Here is a 20,634-nt window from a genome sequence, read left to right on the forward strand (position 1 = left end):
GCAGTGTGCTCCAGTGTGGCTCTGCCTCCACTCTGATATTCCAAGGATGGCACTCATTAGAGATTTTGGTGAGCTGATAAAATTTCCTGTCTGGCAAGCAGCTCTCAGCTGTGTTTTCTGCTTGGTTTGCAGCTGGAGGGGCCCAAGCAGAGCCAGCACATGATAAACTGCAGGAATGCAGGGAGGAGGAGGAACAGCTCCTCCCCCAGTAAGGATCTATCAGATCAGGTTGCTCCATCTCTGTAACTTCACCCTGAACCTCCCACCTTGTTCCAAATTTGAACAGGCAACAGGTTAATTAAAATTGAACAGGCTTTCAAACTCAGAGAGAGACCAGCAAGTTAAAACAAACCCAGAAACTCAGCTGGGGGTGCAAATGGACCAAGAGCTGTGATTTCTCCTTGGGCTTATTAGATCTCTTTCCTTGTGAAATTTTATGAATCTTGAGTGCATTTAATGGACTAGCTTGGCAGGGGTCTGTCTTAGTGACAGTTCTATTTTAAAGATGATGAATGTCCACTGTAAAAATTCATTTTCGTTCTTCCTCCTGACTGAGAGAGGTATTGATAAAACCCAGATGAAGCCTTCAGAACTAATTATCATAAGCTTTCAAAATCTTTGTAAATAAATAAATTTCCCTATTCCTATTTCTTTTGCACACACCAAGTATGGTAAAAAAATGAGAGATTTGGGTTAAAGATTAGTACTGAGTTTAAGATGTAATGACCTAACTGTGGTGGACACTGTGCTGAACCATTCAGTGATGAATATACCTGGAGAAAGAAGCCAAATTCATTGGAAATGTCATTGCAGAAGAAGGAGCATTTATGTCTGTGACTTTTCCATCAGGTGGAGTCCTGGTTCATCAGCAATTCTTACTGCATGAGTAGCAGTTCTCATGGAATGCTTTGGCTTGGAATGGACCTTAAAGCTCATCCAGCGCCACCCCTGCCATGGCAGGGACACCTCCCACTGTGCCAGGGTGCTCCAGCCCCAGTGTCCAGCCTGGCCTTGGGCACTGCAGGGATCCAGGGGCAGCCACAGCAAATCTGGGCACCCTGTGCCAGGCTCTCAGTAAGAAAACAATCTAAAGAAAACAGAATTCCCCATGGTAATCTCCTTAAGATCAGGAAAAGAGCAACTCCCAAGTGGCAAGACAATGGGCTGTCAGTGAATTCTCCCAGCCCTGCTTTCTGTGATGCTGAGGGCCAGCATTCCAAAACATCTCCATTCTCATTTTGCCTCGGAGAATTCGATAACTCCAAAAATAACCCAAAACTTCAAATGGGAGGTGCATTGAACTTGGATTGCTCCTGTGCCCAGCCTGGCAGAGGGAGCAGCACCTGAGCGACCCTCTGGGGCCAATGCATGTCCTGGAATGCCGGGAGCTGGCAGCCCTGCTCTCCCCTGGCCGTGTCCCAGCACCGGGCGCGCCCGGCAAAGGAAGAGCAGGCAGGAATTCAGGAATTCGCACATTCCCGCTCGGATTAATGCCGCGGTCCCGCTGCGCCTCAATGGGCCGGGCTGCATTCGGAGCTCTGCTGGGGAGGGAGAGCTGCTCATTCCTCTGAGCTGCTGGGGAGAAGTGACACAGAGAGCAAAGGAGGGTGGGGATACAGAGCCCCTGATGCCTCAGGTTTGGCTTTTCTATTTTCACACTCTGTGCTGCTTTAGTGTGTGGGTCTGGGCTCACATCAGGGATGCTGAGCTCTGTGCACAGAGCAGGGAGACAAAACAATTCCTGCTCCAGCTGGGCACCAAGGACAAATGATCCCAATCTCAGCCCAGGAGCACAAACCCCGTGGGCTGGAGAGAGAAAAACAAGCAGGGTGGGACTGCAGGGGCTAAAGCTGCAATGGGACAATGAACTGCAAGGTGCAAATGGAGCAGAACTGATCCCAGGGACAGAGCCCGTGCCCCTCGTGCATTTTGGGGCCATTTTGGTTCATCTTGGGTGCAGCCCTGGCTGGGCTCTGGTGCTGCCCAAGGTGCAGCCATGGAGGAGATCCTTGGAATCAATCCCTGCTTTATTCTGGGACTCTGTTCTAGGGCAGCCTGCACAAGGCATCACTCCTTCTCCCAGGTGGGCTCCAGAGGAACAGGGAAATTCCAGGCTCCAACTCCTCAGCAGCTGCCCCAAACCCTTCTCCCCAGCTCCCTCCTTTCCAGGCTGGACAATAATTAAATATCAAATTATAACACTCTTTTTAAAATGAGAGCGAATGTAGGAGTGGTGGGAAAGCTGTCGAGGTGTTAAACTTCCCAGAAACTGATCCCAGACGTGGAGAGTCACTCAGGAATCTGATTAACCAGGTACCTCAGCACTGTGTGCAAATGTGCATGGAAATTCTTACTCTAATTATTCAAGGCCAGCTTGGACTTCCAGCCTGGCCTATGGAAGGGTCCCTGCCCTTGGAACTGGATGAGCTTTAAGGTCCTTTCCAACCCAAACCATCCCAGGATTCTATTCCATGATTCTGTGAAGGTTTTCGGTCTGAAATCTAGTGTGGTGACTCTGAGAATATTTACATAACACATCCATAAGTATAAATGCAATAAACAGAGCAAACAGCAACTGGCATCTGGATTATTTGACCAATCATAAATATGAAGAACAATTCTGAATTTTGCACTGAAAAAAGTCACAGCAGACACATTTTGGTCATACTGTAGCAAGGAAATAAATTAAAATTAATAATTTTAAACACTGTTATAATTGAAATTTATGTACAGACACTGTGTAATCCCCCTGCAACATTTCCTCTTTTTTAACATATTGGTATTTGTAGATTCAGATTAAATAGATTTAATAATAGATTAAATAAATTTAGATTAAATAGATTTACATTAAATAATATTTTTCACTATTTCTTTTACCTTTATGTTTCTCCTGAGTTCTGAAGAATCAAAAAGCTGCTGCAGTTCTACAAGAAGAATTCCTGATGCAACAGCCTTTCCTGCAGTTCATAATTACTCTGGCATTAATGAAGCTGTTAATTACACCACTGCTCTTCTGCTGAGACCAAAAGATAGAGAGACCTAAAAATGAAAAATTTGGTTATATTTTCAAAGTTTAAAATGTTACAGCTGGAAATCTCTTGGAGGTTTTTGTGGAAAAGTTCCCTCTGCTAACTGCTAATCCCACCATGGCGTCTGGAATTTCTGCAGCATCATCTCTGTGAATATTCCAGAGTTCCCTGTTTGTTGCCTGGGTGATCAGGACTGGATTTAGTGGGGGCAAAGAGAGCTGCACATGCAAAGCAGCAGTTCCATGTGCCCCAGGAAGCTCTCAGTGACACCTGCCAGCAGCAGAACTGTTTCTCCATCCCTTTTCCCCATCCTGTGGATATGTTCTGCCTTATTCACAGAAATTCCTCATCCAACACCAGGACAAGGCAATCAAGTGATGGGCCAGGGTGGAATCAGTGAATTTCCACATCCAGTTCCTGCTCTCACACTCCTGATTTTACTGCATTAAAGTCACTTGCCAGGACATTGACATTTCCTTCCATTTCTTTACAGTTATCCAGAACAGCTCCTTAGAAGTACTGCTGTGCTTCCAGTTTGAAAGCCTGTGTTCATTTATTTTACTTCTTTTCTAACAATACCAGCTAAAAATGTCCCCATCAGAATGTAGAACCCACTGTTAGGGGTTTTTGTCACCTGAAATGATTCAGCTGTGGCCATCAGTGCTGAATGCTGGAAAAAGGATCCAGTCAAACAAACTGGGGGAAATTTGAAGGGCTCTTTTATGCACCAACAGGGCTGAGAGCTGCAGTAGGTGAGCCCAGCTCAGAAAGACTCTGAATCAAAGGAACTTGCCCGTGCCATAGGGGTTCCAAGGAAGCTTTTCCCTTGAGAATCCCAGCCCTCCCTCTCCAGCCCGGCTGAAGGGCTCCCTGCCGAGCCAATGTTTCTCACACTCAGCTCAGTGAAACCAAGGCTCTCAGGGGGAAGATGATCCAAGTGCCCTGGAGAGGAGAGGTAACCCAGGGGGGGCTGCAGAAACCAAACCCTCCCACCAAGCCTTTAAAATGCGCCTTAACACTTCACAGGCTGCTCTAGCTCTGATTTTCATTTTCCCCTCTTTTTCTGGCTTCACTGGTTCATACCACAGACAGAATTTTTAGTGCACCAAACTCAGCAAAATATGTTACCAATAACTAAAATTATTATTAATATACCAAGGGAGTACATGCAAATCAAGGGTAAAGCAATTCCAGTCTGAAGAGGCCACAGAATTTTCACAAAAATCTAACTATTAATTTTTAATCATGATTCCATTTGAGCTGTAAATATTCACATAGGGGTTACCAGCAGGAGTAAAATAAGCTACTTGATGTGTAAATCCATGGGGTCTTAGAGACTGGGGGGTTGTAGCCCTGATGCTTGCCAGAGGCTGAGTTGCTGAAGTGATTTTTTGGAACCCCATTTCTGTTCTGTCACTGCAAAATGTGAATTCACATGGTACCAATTACTGGATCTTGGACAAAACAAGTAGCAGTGAGAAGAAACCCCTGTGGTTTTTATGAGAATAGTAAGTAGAAGTCAAGAAAACATTTCATGCCAAGTGGATCAGGAAAACAGGAACTGGAGGAGGATTTTCTGGTATCACTGCAGCATCTTGTCTGTGCTTTTCTATGTATTGTTCCTTAATACTCAGTTTTATTGCTGAAACTTTGCACCATAATTCAAGGCGGAGATATTTTACAAATCATGGCAAATTTCATGGAGTTCAAAGCTCAGAAATGAGGTTTTTGTTTTCAAAAATGTGGTACATGATTGTAAAACCATCCAGTTTTGCTGAGGACTGCTGACACAGAGTGGGGCTGCTGGCTAATGGGGTGCCCCAGCACACACAAGGAGGGTCAGACTCTTCAGGCAAACTTATTTATCCACCAGGATCCTGGAAAAGGGCAGAAGAGGGAACAGAAAACCACTTGCAGGGCTTTTCCCCCTGATTTTGGTACTGTATCGCTCTGGCCTCTTTCTGTGGTGAGCAAATCGCAGTAAATGGTATTTTTATCCTTTTATATATTACATGCTTGCAAAAATTGCTGACAGAAACTGCCAACAGGCTGCTCTAATCACTATAATGCTGCTTCACTGGCAAAAAAAAAAAAAAAAAGCCTTTTTGCTTTAACCCAGACCATCTGCTTTGGGGGCTTTTAATGATGCAACTATGCTGGCATTTACAGAATGAAAACCTCTCTGCCGTGACCTCAGAGTGGGGGATCAGCTCCAAGGGGATGGGAAGGAAGGAGGGGGATGTTAAACTGCTCTGAAGGAGACAAGAGATGCGTGAGGAAGGTGTGGAGCTGCAGAATTGGAACACATCTAACCTCAATTCTTCTCTCAAGTAATGTTTTCCTGGAAACAAACGCGTCACGTCCCCCCAAAGGTGCTGTGAGTAACAGCAGCTCCTGCAGCATCGATAGGATATTTACTGAGTGATTCAGCCCCTTCCTGCAGTGTTTATCTGCCTGCCCTGACCACATCCAGTCGCCAATTACTAGCTGGGAATGGCCTTACAAACCCATGGGCAAGGCGCTCCAAAGCTCGGGCGCAGCCTGAGGCTTTGGTGTCAGCGCCCGGTGCCAGGGGTTTGCACAGGGGAATAAATCCATCAGCGCTTTCCTGGAGTTTGCAACTGAATCTGCAGCTCCTCTCACCCACAAAGAGCTTTGGATTACCTCAGAACACTCTTGGTCAGGCCTTTGAAGCAGGGAGCAGCAGATCTTCACACAGTTGTTGCATTTCAAACTGTACAAGAGCAGCTGCTCAGAGGTTTCACACACCTGGGCAGCCAAAACCAACAGGTCTGGGCCCATGAAAGTCATTTTTCTTCCAACTTGGCTATCCTCACCAGTTACCTGCATTCTCAGAATAAAATTCTGTTCTTTACAGTTCTCACCAGTGCAATTTAGGACAGACTGGCCCTGCTACAGGGAATTGTACACCCTATTAATTCTGTACACACCGTTAGTTATGTACACGTTATTAATTATGCCTTAATCAGAAGATAATTCTGTTCCCCTAAGATAATTCTTCTCTTTTTGCTCTGTGCACTTTTTGCAGGAGTAAGGCAAACCAGAAACTCACATTTCTCAGTGATGGAAACAAGAGGACACATTGTTTGTCTTCTCCAAATCAGCTGTGGTTCCACGATTGGAGTTATTATGGGATTATTCTTGGGATTGTCAGCTCTTTGTGGGAGCAGGCTGAGAAGCAGGGAAGGCTAAACTGGAGTTTAAAATACTGTGATACTGGTAAATGGTGTGGAAAATAACTGTAGCTAAGGGTTTGATGCTAATACATAATTTTTGAGAGGTGTTGTAATACAGCTGCTGTCTCATACAGCTGTGATGAACAAATAGTGCACAAAACTTCCATGACTCAATGGATCACCCTCATCTTTTGGCACAGCTTGGGAAGACATCCCTGGATCTCTGTCTGGGGATTCATAAAACCCCAAATCACCCAAAATAAGAAGCTGAGTAGTATGGGAGCATCTGATAAAACCCTCTGTGGGAATGGCATTTACTTACTGAGGGTCGGGCTCCCACCTTCTCCTGTATCTTCCAACTACTTCATTTAACTCCTTGTGTTCTCTTGGATCTTCCAGCAATTAAAATAAATAAACTTCTTAATATTTCATATCAAATCCAGACTCTCCCTCAGCACACCCGCCAAGGCTCAGCTCTTCCTTTGGGGTAGATGCAAACAAGCGAGATTCTCACACACATCAAGATAGAATTACTGTCTTATCAAATTTGTTTTGAGTCAAATCTATTTTAGAATGATGTAAGTCCTGAAAAACGCTGCAGGACTGTCCAAGTCTGTTAGAACTTCTAAGTAAACAAAAAAACCCTGCTTTAATTTAGCCCAATTTCCAGGCCACCATGGTCAGAACCCAACTAAAAGCTCTTTGGGCACTAGAAAACAAAATCTAAATATGAAACAGAAGCTCCACAAGGAGGAGGGCTCTGTGGGAACCCTCCTGCCTTTGGTGTGACAATCCCAAAAGTGTGTTCTGGTTTCCCCCAGCATCCGGTGCACTCCAGCAAAGTTTCTAAGTTTAAGCTTCACTCAAAGCTTCAGTGTTCCTTAAATGGCACAGCTCAGCTTGGCTGGCAGGGCTGCAGCTCATGGTAAAGGAAGCCACCACCACATGAACGTTTTCCCTAAATGCTGCTCTATATAGTCTCAACGCTCAGCTCAGGAGTGGCTAAAATAAGCCCCTGAAATAACAACTGCAAACACTACACAAGGCTGCAGCCTCTCCCAGGGGCTGGGTTTGCCTACCTCAGGGTGCCTGAAACAAAGGATGCTCCATGCCATGACAGGACAGCAAGGCTGAGCCAGCTGGAGGACTAACATAAGTCAATTAGGATCCGTTGGCTCTTAATTAGAGGATTTGTTATTTATTCCAGGCTGCCTCCCGGTACAAACTGGTGGCTGACGCCTTCTCTCTGGGATCAACTGGCACTCAGAGATGTGGGGCCTGTTTCTTTCTCCTTTAATCTGAGCAAACAGCATTTAACTTTCATGAGAATGAAATCAAATTACTCTTCTAAGCCTGAGTGAAAACGCCTGTTGTTACATACAGCAAGTTCTGCCTGTGACACTGATTCTGTCTACTGGAAAACCTGTAAAATAATAAAGAATCAGTGAATCATTTAGGCTGGAAAAGAGCTTTGAGGTCATCAAGCCCAACTGTTAAACCAGCACTGCCAAAGCCACCCCAATATAAGCCGAGAAACTAACAGCAAATGGTATTTATGGAAAATCTGCACATTAAAATCACATATAATGAAATTGCTATGCAACACCAGTGATTCAGAGATGTCTCCTATGGAAGCCTAACAATTATGGAAAATTAAATAAGCATGAAAATATAATTGGACAAGAGTCACTGATATATTCACAGAACAGAGAACTCAAAAATCTCATGAATCCAGGGAAATTATATGGGTCAAGTTTAAAAGGAGCCCAGAAACACCAGGGAGCCCAATTCTCACTTCAAACACATATCCAAAGTGTTTGCATCTGCAATTCCTCCTCCAGAAAGCTGAGCACCACCACCAACCACTTGAAATCCAGACTTCTTCAAATGTATTCTGCTTTACATGGATTTCTGTCACCACTCCTTCCTTCCCCCTTATCACCTGCACCACAGAGAGCACAAAAATTCACATGATATCCCACAGGAAATGCAAAAGATCTCTGTAAGGGTGCACAGTGACTCTCTCTCCTCTTCAGCTCTTCACAAGTTTCTCAAAGTGTTGGGAGAAAAGGGCTCTGGCTACGCCAGGGAAGGAGGGGAGAACTGAAGTGAGCAACAGCCATCCCCAGAAATGCCCCAAAGCAGCCTGAACGGTGCAGCAGCTGCTGGATTAATGCATGGGCTCCATCAGGAACCTCTTGTGGCTGGATCAGTCCCCATAACGTGTGGATCAGTGGTTTTGTTAAATGTCATGGCTCAGTCCAGAGGAGGCCCCGGCGCTGCTGCAGGGCTGGAGCCAGGCTGGGACACCTGGGGTGCTCACCTGGAGAGGAGAAGGATCCAGGGAGAGCTCAGAGCCCCTGGCAGGGCCTGAAGGGGCTCCAGGAGAGCTGCAGAGGGACTGGGGACAAGGATGGAGGGACAGCACACAGGGAATGGCTTCCACTGCCAGAGGGCAGGGATGGATGGGAGATTGGGAATTGGGAATTGTTCCCTGGCAGGGTGGGCAGGGCTGGCAGTGGTGACTCTGCAGTGTCTGTGCTGCCCTTGAGTGCTGCCTTTGATCTGGCAGAGCATCTCTGCCCGCTGCTCCCGCGGGTGTCCCTGGTCCAGCACAGACCTTCTCCCTGTCACAGGGTTTGGGACAGCCACAGGGACTCAGGCACATCCCGTGGGACAGCTGAAGCCACCCAGGGCAGCGGCACCTCCTCCCACAGCTCCACCTGAACTGAGCTTCTTGCCACAAGGGAGCACAGCGTTGAAAAGTGTCCTGTCCGCTATAACTGTAAAAGGACAGCAAATATTATTTTAAATTATTATATCTCGGGAAATTTTAATTATTACCTTCAGGATTTTTTAATAACATATATAATGTATTTACCTACGAATTCCAGCCCATGCTGGATACTTTCACTCACGAACATATTAGTCATCCCTTAATTATTGCTACCCATCCTTATTAATATGTATAATACAGATAAAGAGCTCCCTGGCAGGGATGCATTTTAATGAAGGCACTGAAAGGCAACATACAGTAATTTCTAGAAGGTTGTGCCATGGTTGACAGTAGCAAACCAAAGCAGCCCAGAGATGGGATGAGGTGTGGAAGGAGAAAAATCAAATGCGTTTCAATATTCTAACGATAAACTGAATTTCAGAGATGACATCTGGGGCACAGGGCACACAAGGAGTGGGACACCCAGGGCACAGGACACCCGGGGCATGGGACGGCAGGGACAAAGGATGCACATGGCATAGGACACTCGGGTCACAGGACACCAGGGACAGAGGACACCGAGGGCACAGGACACCGGGGGCGGGCCGCCCTGCGGAGCCGCCCCGACCGGCGGGCGGGGACCGGACGGGGTAAGGAAGGGGCGGTGGCGGCAGAGCCGGCGGGGCCGCGGCGGGCGCGGGGCGGGCAGGGAGTGGGGCCCGCGGGGGCCGGGGAGCTCCGGCCGAGAGGCCGCGGGCCCGCGCTCCTTACCCGGCCCGGGCGGCCTCGGTCCCGGCCCCGCCGCGTTCCGCAGGCCCGGCCCGGAGCGGGGCTGGCCCCTCGCGGCGGCCGTGGTACGGCCGGGACCGGGGGTGTCCCCTCACGGCCCCCGCGGGTACGGGCGAGTCCCCTCACGGCCCCCGCGGGTGCAGGGTTGTCCCCTCACGGCCCCCACAGGGACCGGATGTGCCCCCTCACGGCCCCCGCGGGAACAAGGGTGTCCCCTCACGGCCCCCGCCGGTACGGGAGAGTCCCCTCACGGCCCTCGCAGGAACAGGAGTGTCCCCTCACGGTCCCCGGGACAGGGCAGGCACCGGCGGCAGAATGGAGTCAGGGCGTCCCCTCATCTCCCCTGCGGGAACAGGGGTGTCCCCTCACGGTCCCCGGGGCAGGGCAGGCACCGGCGGTGCCCCCTCATGGCGGAATGGAGTAAGGGCGTCTCCTCATGACCCGCGCCCGAGGCGAAGGGGCCGCGCTGCCATCCAGCAGGAGGAACCTGCTCTTTAATTCCTGTCACTCGTTTTCCCTCAGTTCTCGGGGCGATGTGGAGCCCGGGCCTGCTGTGCGCCCTGGGCCGGCGGCGCCCCGGGCCCTCCGTGCCACTGCGGCCCCTGACCCGCCTGCTCCAGAGGGAATATCGGGAGAAACCCCCGATCCACCTGCTCCAGAGGGAGTATCAGGAAAAAAACCGGACCCACCTGCTCCAGAGGGAATATCGGGAGAAAACCCCTTTCTGCCTGCTCCAGAGGGAATATCGGGAGAAACCCCCGATCCACCTGCTCCAGAGGGAGTATCAGGAAAAAAACCGGACCCACCTGCTCCAGAGGAAATATCGGGAGAAAACCCCTTTCTGCCTGCTCCAGAGGGAATATCGGGAGAAAACCCCTTTCTGCCTGCTCCAGAGGGAATATCGGGAGCTGCCGCTGCCGGGGCAGCGCTGGGGAAGGACACAGCACCTGCCTCCCCGCCGGTTTTTAAGTAATAAACCCAAATCCAGGCGCCATCCCAAAACGTTCCCAGTTCTAGACGGACGTGTCCCTGCCGTGTACCAACACGTGTTCCAAGAGAATTTAAGGAACAGCGAGGCTGTGATTAAAAGGTAATAAAGCGGTTTTGTGGGGTTTTTAGAGCGTTGCTATTTGTGACATGGTGTAAGAGTAACTTACGGACAATTTGGGGACTTTTAACATGGTACAATACTCGCCCCATGGAGCAATGTAGCTGCTCAGTCCCTGGAAGGCCAGGTTGGATGGGACTTGGAGCAGCCTGGTGTTCCTGGATGAGCTTTGAGGTCCCTTACGACACAAACCAGTCCATGAAATGTTGACTGAAATACCCAAGGTGCAAACTATTTGAAACAGTGCCATGTGTTGTTTTGCATATATTGCCAAGAAATACTTTTTCCAGACCTACGTAACATTTGTTGCGTGTTGCATTTTGAATGCAAAGACGTAAATGGTGACTCACACCCTCCTGACGGAGTAGGGGATGGGTGCTGCTGTCCATCATCATTTGCAGATAAAATGACAAAATGTGTTTCATGTGTTTGTCCCAAAAGATCAGGCAAAATTGCAAAGGCCTTTGTTCAGGGGAGTGATCCACGAGCTGGAAGCAAAGCTTTGGAAAACACACTGTGCCCTCCTGTGGTGGCATTGAGGACAGGAGTAAATCCTTTTCCTTCGAAGTTTTTCCAGGCTCCATTGTGTGCAGGGAGCCCACCCAGATCACAGAGTCACACCCAAAGCTCTTGGCTGGATTATTCCCAAGAGCAGGTGGAACATGGAGGTTCATGCTGAATTAGGACAGGCACATTATGATAGCCTCATTATTATATATTATATTATTAGCTTTATTAAACAGTTTTTTGGATAACAAAAGTGAAACGTTTGCTTTAAATAATAGACCTTTGCTTTTTACTACACCTTGGAAAAACAATAATCTGAAAATGTGAATTTATCTTCATTTTCATGCCATTTGTGTGAAAACTGTGTAATATGTCTAAGCTCAATCTGCTAAAGGGTAACTTGTAAGGCAAATGGTTGGGTCAGGAGGGCCCTCAAAGCCCATCCAGTGCCACCCCTGCCATGGCAGGGACACGTCCCACTGTCCCAGGTGCTCTAAACCCTGGATTTGGGCACTCCCAGGGATCCAGGGGCAGTGTTGCCTTCTGGAGCAAGGCAGGCGACCTGGTTCAGACGAACAGCACGGTGGCCCACTCACCAGGGCCACTCGGGCCAATGACACACGCAGACATCAATGTGATGGACGGTCCAAAGGCGTTTATTATCTCGTCTCTTGGGTTTTTATAGTCTAAGGGGTCTCTACGTCAGCATGGGTCTGTCTTTACCATCTATGGTTAGTAAGAGGTGGACTGTTACTGGGTAGGGGATGGAAAGTTACTGGAATTTGGTTAAGGGAGGCTACCTTCCTATGTTAGTTTCTTATCTATGGGAAGCAGATGGTCTTATCTAAGGGGATCAGAGGGTCCTGGCTTTCCGTGACATCGCGAGATCTTCCGCAGCGCCTTTCCCTGTCTACCACAGGGCAGCCACAGCAAATCTGGGAATTCTATTCCAGGGCCTGCCCACCCTCACAGGAAACAATTCCCAATTCCCAATCTCCCATCCATCCCTGGCAGCCATTCCCTGTGTGCTGTCCCTCCATCCCTGTCCCCAGTCCCTCTGCAGCTCTCCTGGAGCCCCTCCAGGCCCTGCCAGGGGCTCTGAGCTCTCCCTGGATCCTTCTCCTCTCCACGTGAGCCCCCCCAGGTGTCCCAGCCTGGCTCCAGAGGGGCTCCAGCCCTGCAGCAGCTCCATGGGTTCCTCTGGACAGGGCAGGATGAGCTTCTCATCCACCAACACCCCAAATCCTCCGGATCTCCTGTCCATCCCTTCTCCCACAGCCCGTGTTTGTGTTTGGGATTTTCCTGGCCCAGGGCAGGACCTGCACTGGGCCGTGTTGAGCTCCTGCGGCTCCTCCAGCCCCAGCTGTCCCCTGTCCGTGTCCCTCTGGAAGCCACCCTCCCCTCCAGCAGCTTCGTTCCCATGAGTGAAACTTTGGATTTTCCCCATCAGGTACTCGGAGCTGCTGGAGCGGGTGAAGGAAGGAGGGGGAGCAGCCGCCGTCCTGCGGCACACGCAGCGCAACAAGAAGCTGTTCGTGCGGGAGCGCCTCCGGCTGCTGCTGGACGATGCGGATTTCCTGGAGCTGTCCCCGCTGGCAGGGCTGCACTTGCCCTACGGGAATGTCCCTGCTGCCGGCTGCCTCACGGGTAATGGGCTGCGGGGGCTCTGGGAGAGGGAAACGGGGGGAAAGGATGCATGGAATGAAGGTTATGGGGTATTTTGGCATCTGAAGTGCTTTCCTAGGAAAAGTGAACGCTGGTTTTGTCCAGTTCTTATTCCCAGCAGGGAGGAGTTCAGCCACTGCTGTTTTACCGTAATGGGAGAAACTTTTGAAAGAACAGTTTTTAATTTCTTCTAGATTTAGTAATTCCATGTACCACTTACTAATTTTTGTCTCAAAAGATGTAGCTGTGGATGCTATCTCCTCTTTTCCAAGTATTTTCCAGAATACACATATTTAACCCAATTATGCTACATGGAATACATTCCTGTCCTTATATCTTGGCTGCAACCACTTAGTTTGAAATAATTCCTGAAGTTTGCTTTCCTCTTTTCCCTTTTTGATATTGTCTGCAACAACAGCATCGCAAAAAATAAATCCCAAGGTCTTTCTTTAATCCAGATAAACACAAAAGTCATGGGGAAGATCAACTCCTTACTGTGAATTTAATTTGGGATTGGACTGCCCAGAAATTCCACTGAGTGACTGCTTTCAGCTCATTCATACAGAAACAAATCACACAGTATTTCCACAAGTCCAAAAAATGTGTCAAATCAGCTGTTGCCTCTTTAAGGAGAGAGGACAAAGTTACTGTGAGAGACAGGAGCTGTGACATACATTTGGAAGCGTTTTTCAAATCACAGACAATTGCATTTTCTATGCAGACATTGTCTCTTTAAACTGGAACAGCTCTTCAAAATGAAATTTCACTGAAATTCAATGAAATTCAATTTCATTCAATATCAGCGAAATTGCATTTTGAAGAGTGGTTCCAGTTCAAAAAGTAGCTAGAAGTACAGTATGAAAACCCTTTTTTTCATCACAGATTGTCATACTTTTCACTTTTATAGGGGTAATTTTTAATTGCCTTCCCTTTTATCTCAAGGGATAGTTACAGTGTATTTCTTTCTGTTGCATTGTCACCAGAAGTAAGTAAATTTATTTGAGGTTTTTCTGTCATTTGGATTATTTTTTAAATACTGTCATTCCAGAGAAGAGTGTAGATTTCTTCTCTGTGTGGTATTTTCATATTAATTTGGAGCTCCTTGATGTAGCATTACTGAGAAAAACGCCTGAAAAAGTTAAAAGGTTTGCCCCCCTTGCTTTACCTATTGCTTTAGAGAGCCCTGATAACTATCTGTGGTACCTGCTTGCAGGAATTGGCAGAATCTGTGGGATCTGGTGTGTCTTCTTTGCGGGTGATGCCACTGTGAAAGGAGGAACCCTTTACCCAATTGGAGTGAAAAAGCAGCTGAGAGCCCAGGAAATTGCCATGGAGAACAGGCTGCTGTCTGTGCACCTGGTGGACAGTGGGGGAGCCTTCCTGCCCCTGCAGGTACTGCTGGCACTCTGCAGAGCACAAAATATCAGTGTTTGTTTCAGCACCTGGGCTAGCCCCACCTGAGCAGAGCTTGGAAACTCCAGTGAGTGTGCTGAGCTGCTTTTGTGTCTGATAAAGTGGGAGGTGTCTGTTTTCACTCCAGAGTCTCTAAAGTGTTCTGTATTTTATTGTCCTGTTTGTGCCAGAGGTGCACTCAGCTCTGTGGCCTTTAAATGTGGAGTTTTTGGAATTCTGAATGCAAAATAACAATGTGAACAGGTTCTTCTATGAAATGCAGAGATCATCCTGTCATAGAGACTGTAGTTGTTCTCTCTCCAGCTGAGGGCAAGCACACAGGAGAAGTTACCTGGAATTTTAAAGTTAATTAAAGTTATTAAATTTTAAAAGTTACCTGGAAGTTAACCTGGAATTGTATCCAAAACTAAGCAAAAAATGAAACTGCCAAAGGGATTTCACAGATGAAGTAGAACTACCACCCTTCCCTTCTCCACATTTACGGTCAGTTTGTGTAGAATATATTGATTTCAGAGAAAAGTCACAAAACTTAACCTGTGCTTTCAAAGCAAATAGGTATTTGTGGGATATTTGACAACGTATAAAGGAATAAATACCATAATGAATGCTGTATATGAAATATATGAAATATTAATCAGGAGTGACTATTGATGGGGACCTTCCCAGTGTCAGTTTTGGTGTGTTTGGGAATGAATGGAGTGAAGAGGAAGCATCAAGTTTCGTAGTTACCATTAAAAATCCCTTTTTCTTTTCCCTGTCCCTCAGTCAGAGCTGTTTCCTGACAAGATGCACGGTGGCAGAGTTTTCTACAACGAGGCAATCATGTCTGCCATGGGAATCCCTCAGGTACAGTGGCATGGGGGGTGCAAGGGGGTGTAGGGAACGTGTAAACGGGTAGTAAAATTTCTGGTTTGTTCCCCAAGTGCTGTGATTTAGCACTTTGTGCATTTCTGAAACAACTCTGGGCTTGGCTTTGCCTTTCCTGTCCCCCGTCCAGCCCTGCTGTGTGTGTGTCCCCTCAGGTGGCCGTGGTGTGTGGCTCCTGCGTGGCTGGAGGTGCCTACGTGCCCACCATGGCCGAGGAATCCGTGATCATTGATAAAGTTGGGATGCTGTTCCTCGCTGGGCCGCCCCTGGTGAAAGCTGCCACGGGAGAAGATGTCTCTCCTGAGGAGCTTGGAGGAGCCAGGCTGCACTCCCAGTAGGTGGAGATTTCTCAAGAGCAGGGAATTCAGCACGCTCAGCCTGAAAGGAATGTGCCATTGGCGTTTCAGAGCAGGGCTAAGAGTGGAACCTGTGCTTACACTGGCTTGCCTTCTCAGGTTCAGGGGTTTGGGTTAAATCAGCCAAATGGAAGTAAAATGAGGTTATTGATGGGGTGAGGCAGGGACTGGACGGGTTGGATTTGGATCTCTGTTGTTCCACATACTTCTTGAACGACTTCAGGCAAGTAATTTCCTCTGTGCCTCACAGGGAGCAGCTACAGAAGAGGGATGCTATCTCCTCTTTTCCAAGTATTTTCCAGAATACACATATTTAACCCAATTATGCTACATGGAATACATTCCTGTCCTTATATCTTGGCTGCAACCACTTAGTTTGAAATAATTCCTGAAGTTTGCTTTCCTCTTTTCCCTTTTTGATATTGTCTGCAACAACAGCATCGCAAAAAATAAATCCCAAGGTCTTTCTTTAATCCAGATAAACACAAAAGTCATGGGGAAGATCAACTCCTTACTGTGAATTTAATTTGGGATTGGACTGCCCAGAAATTCCACTGAGTGACTGCTTTCAGCTCATTCATACAGAAACAAATCACACAGTATTTCCCCAGGGCATTTGGAGACTCTCAGCTCTTTTCCTAGAGTTTGGTTTTTCTCTCAGGATATAGAACTCGTTAATTCAATGCTAATTAATGTCTCTCTCTCCTAGAGTCAGTGGCTGCAGTGACCATTTTGCACCCTCAGAAAAGGAGGCCTATGAGTGCATTCGTAATATTGTCTCTACCTTAAACTGCGAGCCAGTGCCAGAGCAGGACAGGGAGCCTGACAGTCCCTTGTACAGCCCTGAGGAGCTCCTGGGCCTGGCACCACTGGCTTACAGCTACACTCTTCCTGTCAAACTGGTAAGGGAGCAGGGATTTCATTCCTGCATCCTTCACTCTGCTCTGTCCCACAGCTCCAGGTGTTATTCTGAATTATTACCTCATCTGTTGCCAGCCTGTCTTAAGCCTGAAATAAAGCAGGATGGCAACAGTTCTGTGGGATTATAGAAAATATTTAATTTTATTATTAAAATATTTATAAGAAATAATTTATATTTATTATAGAAATATTTAAATGTTTATGATAAAAACATTTAAGTACCTGAAATCCTGCTGGAGATAAAATAATCCAGATTGTGCCAGTGTTGCCCAGCTGATTCCTTGCACTGTTGGGATGCTTGCTATATGTCTTGCACTGTGTTGGCTGCCTTGAGAACATAAACCCCTTTCATGTCTGTGTTTCCCTTCCCCTGCCTTTTTGTTTCTTTCCCCCAAGCATTCAAATAATGTAAAAGAAATGGTGAAATTATTGACTGAAAAAACAACACAGCTCAAATCACACTTGTTTGAGGTTGGGATGGAACTAAAGCTGAAGCAGAGACATGCAGAGCTGCCCACGCTGTTTCCTTTGTGTTCTGCATGAGATTTTGTCTCCAAGGATGTGAATGCAGTACCTTTTCCAGTGGTAAATCCCTGCACTTGAGGGAATTGACTGTAGAAAGCTTTGAAGGCAGCTTTTAACTGTGTTGGAGAAAAGCATGAGCAATATCAACCGAACATTTCTTATGCACAAAATCTGGAACTGCACATACTGGGGTTTGGTTTTTGCTTTTTTACATTTTTATGCACAGGAACAGCTGTGCTTTGTAAAACTAAAATAATTTTGGAGTTGGCCTTTGTCTTAAAATACACAGTTGGTAATTAAACGAAACACAAATTGGATGGTTTGTGCATATTGAGCATTTAGCCAGTCACCCAAAGACCCTCTGTGCTCATCTTGCTTAACTCAGGCCTGCTGCTGTTTGAACAGAGCATTTCTTTTAGCAGAACTCTCCTATTTTCACCTCAAATTCTCGAGTAAAGTCAAGTCTGTGTATTTGTTTGCAGATCCTGAGCCGGCTGCTGGATGGAAGCAGATTCCAGGAATTCAAGGCTGCCTATGGGACAACATTGGTGACAGGATTTGGCCATGTGGGAGGGTATGGCTGGGAACATTCCCCATCCAAATGGCTGCACGTGCATTTCTCAACAGCTTTTGTGGCCTCAGCAGGTCCCACACCACTCCAGCCATTCCTAGGGCTCAAGAGGGAGAATCATGGAATTGCTGAGGTTGGAAAGGACCTCTCAGATCATGGGGTCCAACTGTCCATGTTTGTTCTGTAGGCGCTTGGTGGGGATAGTGGCCAGCAATGGGGAGCTGGCTCACGATGCTGCTCTCAAGGGCAGCCACTTTGTCCAGCTGTGTGGCCAGAGGGGAATTCCCATCCTCTTCCTCCAAAACACTGCTCCGCAGCCAGCAGGGCCTGCAAGCATCTCACAGGTAAGGCATGTTTGCTTCCATGCATTTCCAACAATTCTTAGTTCTTCTGGGGCCTAAAGTTACATTTTCAGAATTATTAACTGTTAGGAAAACTGTTTCTTTAACCACTCTTGATGAAGCTTTGTAATGACTTTGCTAACAGAAAGATTTAAGAACATTCTCACTTGAACTTTAAGCAGGCCTGGATGCTGGTATAAAATGATACAGCTCAGTTAGCAAGACAGGCTGGAAAGTTTGGGATTTGCAGTGCTTTTTGACATTGAAACAATGCTTATTGATTCCTCTGCTTACTCTGCACTCTAGAAAATTGGCTATTTCTCTTTTGAAAGTGAAGGCATTAAAGCCCAGTAGGATTTGTCCTGGGCTAAGGAAAGTAAAACCTCCATCAGCTCCCAGATCTGTTTCTGCAGATTTGTAAATAAATAAATAAAACAATTTATAAATACAAGTTTGTTGGGAGAGGAGGGAATCTAGAATAAAGTCTTAAAGGATCTAAAATATCTGGTTTTATTCCAGGCAGAGGCTCATTCCAACAGGCTGAAGGCCCAGGCCTCCATGATGGCTGCAGTTGCCTGTGCTGCTGTTCCCAAAATAACCATTGTCATTGGAGGCTGTTTTGGGAGTGACAGCTACGTCATGGTACGAGTGGCACCAGCCCAGGGCTTGGGGACACACCTGTCACACTGCTCAAGTGCCACTGCATTTCTAAAACACAGCTGGGGAACTGAGCTCTGAACTCATATTTAAGTAAGAAATGCAACAATGCATGCGATTGCTGAGAAGCAAATGTGGAAGAATCAATCATGGAAGTGCTTGGAATTGAAAATGAAATATTAAAATAGAAATATTGAAGGCAGTGGGGAGGTGGTGGTTCCTAGCACAGGGTGTCTGTCCTCATACAAATCCACCTGTGCTCCATCCTGCCTTGCCCTTGGTGGTTTCATCCCACAGACACCTCTTTATGATTCATCTCAGCGGGTTTGTTCTGTTCTTTGGTTTTTCCTTGCAGTGTGGGAGATCGTTCAGTCCAAACTTTCTGTTCCTGTGGCCCAATGCAAGAGTTGGTCTTGTGGATTCTCAGAATTTCCCCACAGTTCCACCAGCTGGGGACTGGACAGGAGAGGAACTGGAGCTAAAACAGCTGAAGGCAAAGTAAGGACATTCAATATCGACCTGACAGGGATTTCATTGTTCAATTATCTACTTTTGTTCATCTTACAGAGCAACACATCCTGACTAATGAAACAAAATGGATCTACTGCAAAAATATTTTAAATTTCCACATAGTTTAATGTCTTTCTGTTAGGGACTTCCCATTACTGCAGAATGGTCAGCTCTGTTATTTGCTGCTTTCTGACTCATTTTAACAGCGGTGCTGCCCATTCTCTTCAGATGGATGGATTTGCCTCTTTCATCTGTAATTTTTCACTGCTCTGGTGTTTTTGTTGTGCTTTTAAGCCTGTTCTCTGCTCTCTCCAGGTTAGAGGAAGAAAGCAGTGCCTTTTACTCCTCTGCCAGGCTCTGGGATGATGGGATCATCTTACCTCAATACACCAGGAAGGTGGGTTTTCCTTTTAGGCCATTTTATTCTCCAGTCTCACAGTGGGTGAGCATGACTCACTCAGGGTTGGCAATGTGGTGAGTCCAGACCTGGGGCTCCCACTTCTCACTCCATGGAATTTCTCTCTGTAATTCTCATCCTGTCTCTTCTCCATTAGTTTATCAAAAAAGCTTCTCTTGAATTGACCACAGCATTTCCTCACTGAGCCTCTCCTTTGAATTGCCATAATTTGAATCTGCATCTGAATCCCTTTTTTCCATATAATTACCCATTTCTTCACTCTTTGGAGTTCAGGCTCCTCAGAATTCCTTTTGTTTCCAAAACATTCTTTTATCCTGGGATGTTGCTTTTTGCAATTTTCTCTTCCTGCTTTAAATTTGCTGTGGACATTTGGGATGCTCCCCTGCCTTTTTTTTTATTTGAAATTGGCAGAAATCCCTCCCTCCATTCGGTTCTTTCTGAAAGCTGCTGCCATTGTTCTTTTATTTTTCCTTGTAAGATTGTTTATTAGCAATAAAAATCTTCTCTGCACTTCTGAAGTTTGTTTACTTGAAGATCTCAATCTGTCCTGGTTTCAGCTGGGGTTAAATCACACCACAACCCTTCTAAATATGGTGCCTATTTATGGAACTATGTGGATGGTAAATATTTTCATGGATTTTTTGGGAACTTTGATAACAGAGAGCACCAAGAAGTTTCTTTAGTCCTGTAGCCCTGAAATTCCCACTTTATGAGCCTCACATGAAAATAAGAGAAAGTTGAACTGTTGATTTTACCTTGTTCAGTGTTCCACAAACAGAAGGAACAAATAAAAATAAGCTCAGAACTAATGAGTTGTACTGGTTGGGTTTTGTTTTGTTTGAGGCTCATTGTTTATATTGTTTTTTGTTTATAATTAGGTGATTGCCCAGTGCTTGGAGATCATGGAACAGAAGAAGTACCAGGCTGTGTCTCCCCGTCCCCATCCCATCATCAGGATGTAACTGCAGCCCCCTCAAACCAGAACCCTCTACCAGAACTCTGAGTATAAAGGTTTTCTAATTCTTTGATACCATTAATAAAAGT

The 20,634-nt window shown here is 46.7% G+C and overlaps 1 protein-coding gene across 1 annotated transcript; it reads left to right on the top strand.

The window, feature by feature from the left end:
• The first annotated feature begins 10,264 nt into the window (after positions 1-10,264).
• LOC128949656 (biotin-dependent 3-methylcrotonyl-coenzyme A carboxylase beta1 subunit-like) lies at positions 10,265-20,588 on the top strand. Its single transcript, XM_054294565.1, has 12 exons — positions 10,265-10,821; positions 12,797-12,993; positions 14,225-14,403; positions 15,190-15,270; positions 15,447-15,625; positions 16,357-16,549; positions 17,576-17,667; positions 17,852-18,008; positions 18,525-18,647; positions 19,018-19,160; positions 19,488-19,569; positions 20,469-20,588. The coding sequence occupies exons 1-12, from the start codon at positions 10,265-10,267 to the stop codon at positions 20,550-20,552; spliced, it is 2,067 nt and encodes a 688-aa protein (XP_054150540.1). The 3' UTR covers positions 20,553-20,588.
• The last annotated feature ends 46 nt before the right edge of the window (positions 20,589-20,634 follow it).

The sequence above is a fragment of the Melozone crissalis genome, unplaced genomic scaffold (genome assembly GCF_028551555.1).
Source record: "Melozone crissalis strain CALT ecotype California unplaced genomic scaffold, PUWL_Pcris_2 ptg000254l_1, whole genome shotgun sequence".
NCBI lineage: Eukaryota > Metazoa > Chordata > Aves > Passeriformes > Passerellidae > Melozone > Melozone crissalis.

Bases quoted from the DNA above. Each gene is read 5' to 3' on its own strand.
- LOC128949656 (XM_054294565.1), top strand. From the start codon at position 10,265: ATGTGGAGCCCGGGCCTGCTGTGCGCCCTGGGCCGGCGGCGCCCCGGG. The intron at 14,404-15,189 runs GTACTGCTGGCA...CCTGTCCCTCAG, and splicing joins GAGCCTTCCTGCCCCTGCAG to TCAGAGCTGTTTCCTGACAA. The intron at 19,570-20,468 runs GTGGGTTTTCCT...GTTTATAATTAG, and splicing joins TACCTCAATACACCAGGAAG to GTGATTGCCCAGTGCTTGGA.